Source organism: Hyalella azteca, unplaced genomic scaffold, assembly GCF_000764305.2.
Source record: "Hyalella azteca isolate HAZT.00-mixed unplaced genomic scaffold, Hazt_2.0.2 contig9717, whole genome shotgun sequence".
In the NCBI taxonomy this organism is placed as follows: domain Eukaryota; kingdom Metazoa; phylum Arthropoda; class Malacostraca; order Amphipoda; family Hyalellidae; genus Hyalella; species Hyalella azteca.
The window spans coordinates 6,107-16,807 of record NW_025939779.1 but is presented as its reverse complement, the minus strand read 5'-3'; the positions used below and the strand labels follow the sequence as shown (position 1 = coordinate 16,807).

The window sequence follows — 10,701 nt, the reverse complement described above, 5'->3', positions numbered from 1 at the left end:
CTGGCATGGTGAATCTACTGTGATGGAGAGCGATTTAAGCATGTAAACATATAAGAAACTTGTACCTTTCCAGAGTATCTACCCTGCAACATGATCATCTCCAGACACAAGCAGCTTTTGGCTGTGAGACCCACAGCAAGTGTGTGGTCATACAGATATACTGAATTGGTCCATAGTGTGCAGGGGCAGCAACCTAGTCTAGCAGAGCTCCGATTCTGCTGCTTTGCTTCTATTTTCTGACAGAGATCAGGCTGGTGGGCGCTTTTGTCGCCACAAGTCTTAACCCCAATTATAAAAAAATATACTAGTTTGCAGTACAGTAGTGATTCTCAGTGATATTACAGTCACTGTGGCTTCCTTTTTTAGTTCATACATTAAAGTTGAGGAGTTTTTGCATATATTTGATTGACCAGAATGATTTTAGTTTTTTACTGTTACATAAACATTATTACATGGAATTGTTTACTTGCACATGTCCCCTAATGCCCTGGTCTACTTACTTATTCAAAACCTAGGCTAGGGATGGCATTGCAACACCCAACGCGACAATACGCAAACAAATTCTACACCACTTGGACAGAGCGCGTTGGAGCTTTGCAGTGACAGTAAATATGTTGCTTGTCACCCACCCGTCCATATCTTTCCCTTGCGTCAAATCAGCCTTCACTCAAATAGCGTCTTGTCAGTATATGATAGATTTTGGAACAGAACTAAGCTATCTGAAATTTGATTCCACATGCTGCAAGCTATATATTCCATAATTAAACAAAGTTCTGGCAGTCACTTGTGGGCGGACAACAGATTTTGGAACAGAACAATGCTATCTGTATCTGAAACCTAAACCCAGATGTTATCCACTGTGCAGAAAGTGGGTGAATATCGCAAGATCTTTGGCAATGCATCTGCAGCAAAATTTACGCCTTCTGAAGATCTTGCTGACACATTTGGATTGAAATGATTTCATATGAGAAATGACTTTGAAATTACTGGAAATCTGAAAGACTACAAGCGCACACATTAAGGTTTCCGGTGTACCGGAAGGATCAGGATGCAGTGATGCTTGTCCGGAAATCAGTTGCTTTGTGTATAAGTGTTGCGGTGTTCTCTGCCGTGTTCAAGGCTCAGCTGTGTTCTGCGGCTCTGCCGCACCCTGTTCTCTTTGAAAGGTGTGCTGTGCATGCTGGAGCTTTCTGTCTTGGGGCTACATGGAGGTGTCTTCGAAGCCCCCATTAAACAAGAACTAGAAGAAGAAGAAGTGTTGCGGTGCATGGATAGTAAAGGATAGACTGTCAAAGTTGCTTGCAGCACTTTCTTATTAAAAATTACCTGGCGACGGATCTTGAAAATGGCCTGCGACGCTTTGGGCTGAAAAAAACATATCTTGGTGACACTGCTCGCACACTCTGCAGTCTGCACCCTTGGATGTTATGAGCTAAAAGTTAGGCAATTCAATGAAATGAAGCATCAGAAGTCATGCTCAATTTGCGGTCTGCCGTGTTCTGGTAGGGCATGCAGTTCCACAGGCGAACAGTTGATTCATGATTTATGCAGTTCCACAGGCAAGCTAGGCTGATTGATTGCAGTCTGTTGTCCGCTGGAACACTGGTTACAGTTTGAGCTAAAGTCATTGTATGAAGTGATGATTCAATGCAATGTTCAGTTATGGACGATCATTACACTCTGGGCTATTTGCTTCATTATATAGTGGCATAAAACTCAAGATATATAAAACAAGATGATGTCATGGGCTTGTTACTGATGGCAGGATTAATATACGGCTGATTGGTGGCCTTACAGTCGTTACAGAAATGTGCTAGGCGTTCTATTCAGAGCTGATTGGTGCACAAAATTAGTGGTGCATGCCTGCATGGCTGCACTCCCATTATCAGTGAAAGCTTTGTTGTGAATGTGGCTGTTGATCATGTCTTCAGTACAAGACTTTTGAGCAGGTGATGTGTTTTTGAGCAGATTTTTGGGAAGTTGGAATTTAGTACCTACTACCTAGTTGATGTAGTAGATTGAAACTGTGTTAAGTTGGACAAGGTTTCTCTAAGACCCCTCTGCTTGCGGTCCGGTATAGTTACACTCATACACTGCACAGACTAGTACCTGGATAGGGCGTTCCTGCCCCCAGTACCCATGGTGCAGAGGGTGGATGCAGCATCGCCAATATATGGGTTTTTAAGCCCTTAGCGTCGCTGGGTAATTTTAAGATGCGTCGCCGGGTAATTTTTAATGAAAAGCCATTTACGCTGAGTAATGAAAAACTATTTACAAGCCACAAACTTATTTACAAGGTTTGCTGCACGTGTTACTCCAAATAACAAATTTTATCCTAAAAACAGCCTGATTGTACAGCAAGTGTCAACTGAACATGTGATAATGCAGTCTGACCACTCTAATGTGACTGCAACTACGTAATCGTAAACTTGATGTTTACATTTTTTTAGTGGGAACTCATTGCAACTGATTTCCGGACAAGCTTCACTGCATACTGATCAATCCAACTTACCGGAAACTTTACTTTTTTTAAATAGTTGGCCAAAGACTGACAAATATATTAAATGAAAGAATTTCAATCTAAATGTGTCGGCAAGATCTTCTGAAGGCATAAATTTTTGCTACTGAGCCTACTGAAGCGCCGCCAAAGATCTTGCAATATTCATCCACTCTCTGCACAGTGGCCCAGTACTCAGTCACTAGGTCAGAGTGTAGCCTGCCAGTAGGCAAAGCGGATCTATGAGTGGCTTTTGTGGAACTATGTGATGGATTATGACCATCCAATTTCTGGGATTTCACCATGTTTGTAGGTCTGTGGAAAATTTATCTATGTTGTGAAATGTGTTCTTCATTTTCAAATCATTTTACTAGAGTAAGATTCACTGATTCAGTACCTATACTGGGTTTCCTATTTAACCTAAATATTTAAATTAGTATCTGAATTATTCAAGTAAGTATTTCAGGTTTCTCATACCTGCTTGAGTCAACAATCCTGCTTAAGGCAAGGTTTATGGTTATGGACTAAACATTTCTAAACATGGAAAACTTTGTGAGCAGAGCCACAGTTTTTAAGTTTCATTTATTTCAGGGCTGAGTAGGTGATGAAATTCTGGACATGAATGTTGAGCAAGAAAAATTAGTCTCCCTCTAGTAGCTTAGATATTCTGACATTAGATGTTTGGCAAGGTAATGGGAATAGTTTTCATCAGACTTTAGTCTAGTATTATTTTCTGACTACCTCAATTTCATTTCTACTTATTTCATGGCTAATGCTGCTTGATTTTTAGCTGCTGCTTAGATTCCAGTTCTAAAATTTCTGCAAGAGCTGGTTCATGAGCTACTGTCAAAAGCACTTCTAAAGGTTCTTCAGCATATTTGCACTTTCTAAATCTTAGAGAGGAACAGATAAACACAAACTTTACTGTTGGGTACTTCAATAGACAAATAGTCAATCAATTATCAACTTGAATCCAATGGCGTCCAATGCCGAAGAATGCAGTCTCTGGAGTGAAGGTCACTTGGAGCAGAACCTGCCCCAAGTGCCTGCTTGTGCCATCAAAGTCATGTCTAAAGGTAAGCATCTTTTGTGTTACATGTCAATGTCTATAACATCCTAATAAGTTGGCTTTGATTTTTGGTATGTTTTTCCGTATTTTCCATTTATTTCATACAGCCCTGTAAGCTGTCTACTAGTGATTGAGAGCAAAAGAGCCATAGCAATCTCTAGCTCTTTTCACAACAATACACAGATTTTCTTGCAGGGTTGGTGATTTTTTTTTTATTTTTTTTTTAATCAAAAAATCAAAAATCAATGATTTTTTAAATTTTTTTTCATGATTTCTTTTATTTATTTGATTTTTTGATTTTTTCAACTTTTTTGTCTTTTTGAAGTGTTATATTTTATGTTGCAATTAGCCTACTAACAATAACAGTATATGAATCATAATGGATGGCTAAAAAGGGCACTTATTGCCTTCAATAATGGCCAACAGGCCAAGGTGGTGTTTACCACTTAGGGATTTTTGGGTAAACAATTATAGGTAAGTCTATTCATTAGCTTTGTAAAGTTTGTATGGAGCAAGGTAATGAGCTAAATATTGACCATTTTACTGGCTTCAATATACAAAAACACTTCGGCAATGCAGATCTTCTAAACATTGAAGAGTCACATAACAGATAGGTAGCTGATAGTACAGTGCACAGCACTATCAATAGATCTACTAGTTTTATGTCCAATAAATCTACCAGACTCTACCCTCTATACACACCGACTAGTAGTGACTGAGTGACTGACTGCACTGTTCCCATTTAATTCAGACCAATAAACCAATACTAAACATAAACTGAACGATAACCAAGCCAACCTCGTATGACTTGAAACGAAACTTAAGTTATGAGAAAATCTAATACTGTTTGAAATAAACATGTGCACAATTCAAATATTTTATATCCATTCACTGCATTTATTTATTTTATATATAGTCTTACAATTGTAATTGTTTTGTTTCTAGTTTTAAATTCACATATTTAAAGATTAAAATTAAATATTTTAATTAGAATACCTACTCCTATGAGAGTGGAAAATCTTTCTAATTGCCTAAAAGGTCAATACAATCTCAACCTCTCAATATACAGGGTGGGGGAGAACTGATTGAGCAGTTTTGAGGTAAAACAAGAGTAATGGAGGTACATAAAGAAGAAAGTTTATTTTCCTAGAGGTTAGCATAACCTACGTACCACATTAGGAATACCACATACCATAACAATATCTGGAAGATGGGGGCCATTAGCAGCAACACACTGTTGGAGTCGTTCTCAGAGTAGGGAGTAACCACAACAGTGAATTCCGATTTCTATGCTGCAATGTTGCAAAATTTCTTGCAGCCCATGATGGAAAACATTGTTGAAAATTAGGCATTGGGAGACATGCGGTTCCAGCAGGATGGGGCTACAGCTCACACAGCCCGAATGTCACTCAATGTTTTGAAACGCATGTTTCCCGGATGTCTGGTGTCTGTGAGGGGTGATTTACAGTGACCTGCGAGGTCACCTGATATGAGCATTTGCGATTTCTTTCTTTGGGGACATCTAAAAGAGAGGGTATTCAGAAGTCGCCCTCACACCCTACCACAGCTAAGGGGATGGATTATTACAGCAGAGGTTATGGCCATACCTTGCCGTATGTGTGAACGTGCTGCAGAAAACTTCCGAGAACGACTCCAACAGTGTGATGCAGCTAACAAACCCCATCTTTCTGAAATTGTTTTCAAAACATAAGTATTTTGAATGGTATGTTATGCTAATCTTGAGGAAAATAAACTCTCTTCTTTATGTACTGCCATTACTCTTTTATTTCACCTCAAAACTGTTCAATCAGTTCTGGCCCACCCTGTATAAGCTAGCTAACACATTTAAATTGTATATTGTAATCAATATATAACAAATAGTCAAATAGTTGAAGACTACTTATAGCCTTATAAGAATTAGCTAAGCTGCTAGCTATGTACAATGTATTGCACACTTGATGCCTCTGTACCAAAAACATTCAATTTATTGGAACTTAATACACACTAAAGGCAACAAGTTTATATACCAATTTATCATTCATAGTACATTTATACTGAACCATGAATAACAATACCTCAATATAAATTAAAGACTGCCACTCAATATATTTAAATATATGAAAAAATCAAAAAAATAAAAAAATCATGATTTTTTATAAAAAATCAAGTGATTTAATCACGTGATTTAATCATTTTGATTTAATCATTGCCAACCCTGCTTTCTTGTTGATTGAAAATTAAGAAACGTTGTTATACGAAATCTTGCACTATGGTGAGTGGCAATGGTAAAACAATGTCCTTAATTTCCAGCCGTGGACATGCATGCTCCCACTCCAGTCATCCAAACTCCTGAAATCTACATCAAGAAGGAGCCTGAAGACGAGAATGAGGATGTAACTGTGAAGGAGGAACCATTTCTATATGATAATCAGGTACTTGCAATAAAAAGTAAAATTTTTAGCGCATTTTCTCATTTATGGAAAAATGCACTATTGCGCTTGTCATGTCCATCTGTCTGTCTGTCCGTCCGTCCGTGACCTCAAGTTTTCATCGACGAGAAAATGCACTCTCTGTCACTCACGGCAGTGAGTACTGAGTTATATTTTTTTAATATATGTACCTACATATTTTCACAGTAAATTTCTGGAAAGCTGGAAAAAGGAGGCAGCTGAAAATTTTCTTCAATAATGGATGCTCTATAGATAATTAATTGATGTAAAACTCAGATTTGACTGTTTTTAATGTTAAACCTACTAACTTATACTTTTTTCCCATGATTAGTTGTTGAAAATGTTATGCCACCAGCTACCTACAGTAACCTCCTCTTAGTTACCTATAACAATCCATTTATTCTATTTCTTGTTTCCTTTCATGTACATATGCACACAGAAAATTTTCAAAAAGAAGTTGCAAGAACATGAGAAATGACCTGGAATTGAAAGAACAACTGTTCAAACTATCATTTCTCAACTAAAGACATCTAAAAGATGTCTGCAAGACGAATAATACAGACTGGACATGACAAAAATTAATATTGATTGCAAAACTGATTTGGTAATACATGATACTGATGATATGTTTCTCCTAAAATAGAAGCAAAAGCATTAGCACATATGAATCTTGTATCATTTTGGATATAAATGAGCTGAAATTTCCTTTCAAATCACATTCTCTCATGTACGAGGAACAACAACTTACCAAGACCAATATTATGAGTCATGTAATTTTCTGCTGCCTGGCGGAATGCACATATCACCACTATCCACATCATTACTATCACTCATTGCACATATCACTAATATCTACATGATTACCATCACTTACTGCACACATCACCTTATCAATCAATATCCTCACCAAACACATCACCAATATCCACATCATTACTATCTCTTTTTTTTACCCTAGTGTGGTTCAAGTCAACACCTCAGCTCTGCTCCTGTAGACCTGCTCTCTCCTGTACCCTTATTTTGTTGCCCCGTCAAGATGGAAGTTAAAGCTGAGGTATGTGCCTCCCTCGTATGCTCCTCACAGGAATCTATGCCCTGTTGGGGGGAATTTTTTATGCTTAGTGCTAGCTTCTCTAACCTATTCTGTGTAGCATAATTTTGATAAAATTTATTTAGCCCAAATCCCAGATATAACTCAAATGATTGTCTAGTGTTCTTGTTTTATTATTAATGATAAGAATTATTATTCTTAATCTCCTTGAAAACAACACAAGAACAACTCAATCATTAAAATTGGAATTCAATAAAAAAAGTGTATGATTATTTTCTAACTAATGCCATTTTCCCCTCTTGTAAAAAGTTGCTGCTAACTTCTAATGATTTGATAACTACGAAACAAAGCTCCAATACCCATTATTTTCGTTTTTCAGGCATAATTTCTGTCATAGCATATAATTTAGGCTATGTGGAAAATAAAATTATTTTCATTTGCATTTTACATTAAATTACATTTACATTTGCATCAAAATTTTACACCATCTTCACACCAATGACATTAAAGGGAGATGGAGATAGAATTGTTGACCTGCACAACACTGCACAGGTCTGATGATAATTTGAATTGCATGGGTTATAAAAGCAGTTCTCCTATCTTAACCTTTCTCAATGAAGACATGCTGACAATTCAAACTTAACTCATAGAATATCCATTCTTTGGCAGATACTAAGAATTTCATTCTACATACACACGTTATCTCCCTACAATGGCACACATAGACTTTCATCACACGTAAACGTCATGACAGAGAGTTTCATCATAAACCAAGTACATTTTGTTGGTCCAAGTATTGGCAGCCAAATGAGGAAGGAAATGCACACCCTGAGACACAGCAGGACTCAGTTTGAAAAGAGATGCAGGTTCTACTTCACGAAGTATAATATTATTGGCATTTATCTTTTAAAATTCAATTTTAATTTTCAAATCTTTAGTTTTTTCTGTAATTGTGTGAAAAATTCCTTCTATAATGTGTATGATAAATTTTATTCTGCATTTACTTCAAAATGCAACCACACCAGAAAGAAAAAATCAAAGTCTTTTTGATTATCACATTGTAAATTGAAATGCATTTAACAACTATACATGTACATGAATACACATTTTCCATACAATGTTGCCTGAGAGGTTCCTACTTCGAATGCTCACTGCCTTAACTAGAACCTGGTAATTGGAATTTATTTCTTGGCTGAGGCACATGTAATCATTGAATGAATGATTGTTAATCATTGAATGAATGATTGTTAATCATTGAATGGATGATCATCCGAGGCATATAATTGTGCTGTGGGCTGGCAACCTGAGCCTCAGCAATCAAAACTGACTTATTTAAATTCAACTTTGATATTTATTTGAGAATAATGTCTTCAGTTTCAATTTCTGTAGCGAAAACTACCATATTTCGCTAAAATTGACTCCTAATTAGATGACTTAATTTATAAAAGAATTAAAAATGGACAAGTGTCATGCTCTGATATAAGCTAAGCAATTTTATCATCAGAGGGACGCTGGTGTGCCAGCACCGGCATCAGGCAACACCGATGGTGTCGCTGGGTCCAAGCAGGAGGTCAGCAAAGGCTCAATCCCCAAGCAACCTGAGCCTAATGAGAGTCGTGTATTCAGAGCCAGAAAATATGTTTCATGGGAAAAGCCAGAAAATATACATGTCTGGTTGAAAAAGCATAAATTACACAGGAAAAAGACGGTTCATTTAAGAAAAACTGATTATGATAATTACGATAAAGTATTACGTTATTTAATAAGATTTCAGGATGTTATAAAATCACACCAAAAAACTCCCTTGAAAGAAGCAATCGAGTTTGGTTATTTTTTGCAACTATTATTCAAAAACCGGTTCCAAAAGGACCAAAGTGAAATTAGAACATTTTCCTTTGAAACCATTGTTTCCGAGCATATTGGTATTAACAAAACATTTGCTACAAACTTGCGCTGGCTTGGCAAACTTGGATATCAATACCCAATACTGGGAAACGTATCACTATATCTTTATCAAGTGTTCAGAAGAAAGGCAGCTATAAGCCATCTATTCAAAAAATATCCCCATTTAGCTAATAAGTGGAAACGAAGAATGCATTCTGTGGAACGTAATGAGTTGAGTGCAAATAAAGCATCACAACATCACAGTAAACTATGAACTGTTAAATAAATTCATTATTCATGTAGGAATAACATTGTAACTAGTGGACGAGATTTGTTAATATATGCACTCTAAATGGCTGATGAGCATATAAACTCCAAACACTCTTTTCTACTATATAGTGGAATGTCACGTCTTGAAAATGGGGCTTACACATGCTGGGTGAAACTGTTGACCTGGTTGTGTGACAAGGTAAGAATAATGCATATGTGTTGAGTGGGAAATGTGGTAAAGTACCTATGGAAATAAATTTGCTGGCTTTTGATATGAACTCTTTTAGTGAGGCTGGAATCAGTATCTACTATTGCATACAAATGAGATGTACATATAATCCTACACCTCAAGGTATTGCTTGAGGTACATTGAACCATATACTAGCGTCAAAACTGTGGGATAAGATGCACCAGATTTGTTAAGTTATATGAACAGACATTCTATCAAATCTTGAGTGAGTTTAGTCACTAGTGTAACTTGTGTCATGAGGTTTCATTCAGAGATACTCGATTCAAGATCTACTGTTGATATTGTGATTGTTGAGTAGAAAACTAATGTAATTTTTATTTGATTTTTTCTGACTAAACTTCTGTTTAGTAAATCCAATGACGATCGTTTCAATTTATTATTGTAACTGCGATTCACATTAAACCCTAGTCCATGAATGTTTCATCAATTTTGTTTCTTCATAATTTAGCAATTGTTCTCTGTGATATTTGCTTTGCATGGAAGGTATGGTAGGAGTAGGTTGTTTAAGAGGCAGGCTACATTAGGTTAGTCATTTTTATTGATGATTATAGATGTCCGACACCAACCAACCTCTTCCCTCTGTAAAGCTTAGAATGAATGGGCTTCTATAGCATTAGGCTTGGGTGGATGTTGCCTGATAATGGAATTTTAATTTGAGGTGAACATATGTCAATGTTGTTATTCAAACTGAGTGATAATCACATCAAATGCATGAGGATATATATTGTGGAAAATTTAAAATAATATCAGGTTAATAATCTAAACATTGTAAGTTTGTTATGATTTAAGCATCTAATGTGCTAAAGGTTAGAAATATACACTTTATCAAACTCTATGCCTTTCTTTTCTATCAAACTCTTTCATACTTCCAGCAAGCTTATGCATTCAATACCATATGCATTCAAAATTAAATTCCGTAATTAGAATAATTTGCGGTTGTTTACTAACATAACTGTGATGAGCCATGTGTGAATGTTGAATTACATTTGCTTCTTAGAATGTATTGATGACAAAATTTTGTTGGTTCCTGTGTTGTAAACAATTCATGTGCTTGACTTCTCTTCATAAGAATTTCTTATCACCTGAATTTTTTATAGTTGCCCAACCTCCCTGACTTGCTTTTCCTAGTGTAGAACTTGGTCAATTATGGCATTAGTATATATATATATACTAATACGTTACGTTATATATATATATATATATTATTATAAGATGGCAGAAATTTCTTGA

General features: G+C 36.3%; 1 protein-coding gene across 1 annotated transcript; it reads left to right on the top strand.

Annotated features, from left to right (window-relative positions):
• Positions 1-2,898: 2,898 nt before the first annotated feature.
• Positions 2,899-10,302, top strand: LOC108675776. Its single transcript, XM_018163803.2, has 5 exons — positions 2,899-2,950; positions 3,288-3,573; positions 5,877-5,998; positions 6,975-7,070; positions 8,572-10,302. The coding sequence occupies exons 2-5, from the start codon at positions 3,474-3,476 to the stop codon at positions 9,223-9,225; spliced, it is 972 nt and encodes a 323-aa protein (XP_018019292.1). The 5' UTR covers positions 2,899-2,950; positions 3,288-3,473; the 3' UTR covers positions 9,226-10,302.
• The last annotated feature ends 399 nt before the right edge of the window (positions 10,303-10,701 follow it).

What these genes read in the sequence shown, in the direction of transcription:
- LOC108675776 (XM_018163803.2), top strand. Translation starts at nt 3,474, where the DNA reads ATGGCGTCCAATGCCGAAGAATGCAGTCTCTGGAGTGAAGGTCACTTG. An exon ending in CATCAAAGTCATGTCTAAAG is followed by an intron (nt 3,574 to 5,876) that starts GTAAGCATCTTT and finishes CTTAATTTCCAG; the next exon opens with CCGTGGACATGCATGCTCCC. An exon ending in AGATGGAAGTTAAAGCTGAG is followed by an intron (nt 7,071 to 8,571) that starts GTATGTGCCTCC and finishes TTTTATCATCAG; the next exon opens with AGGGACGCTGGTGTGCCAGC.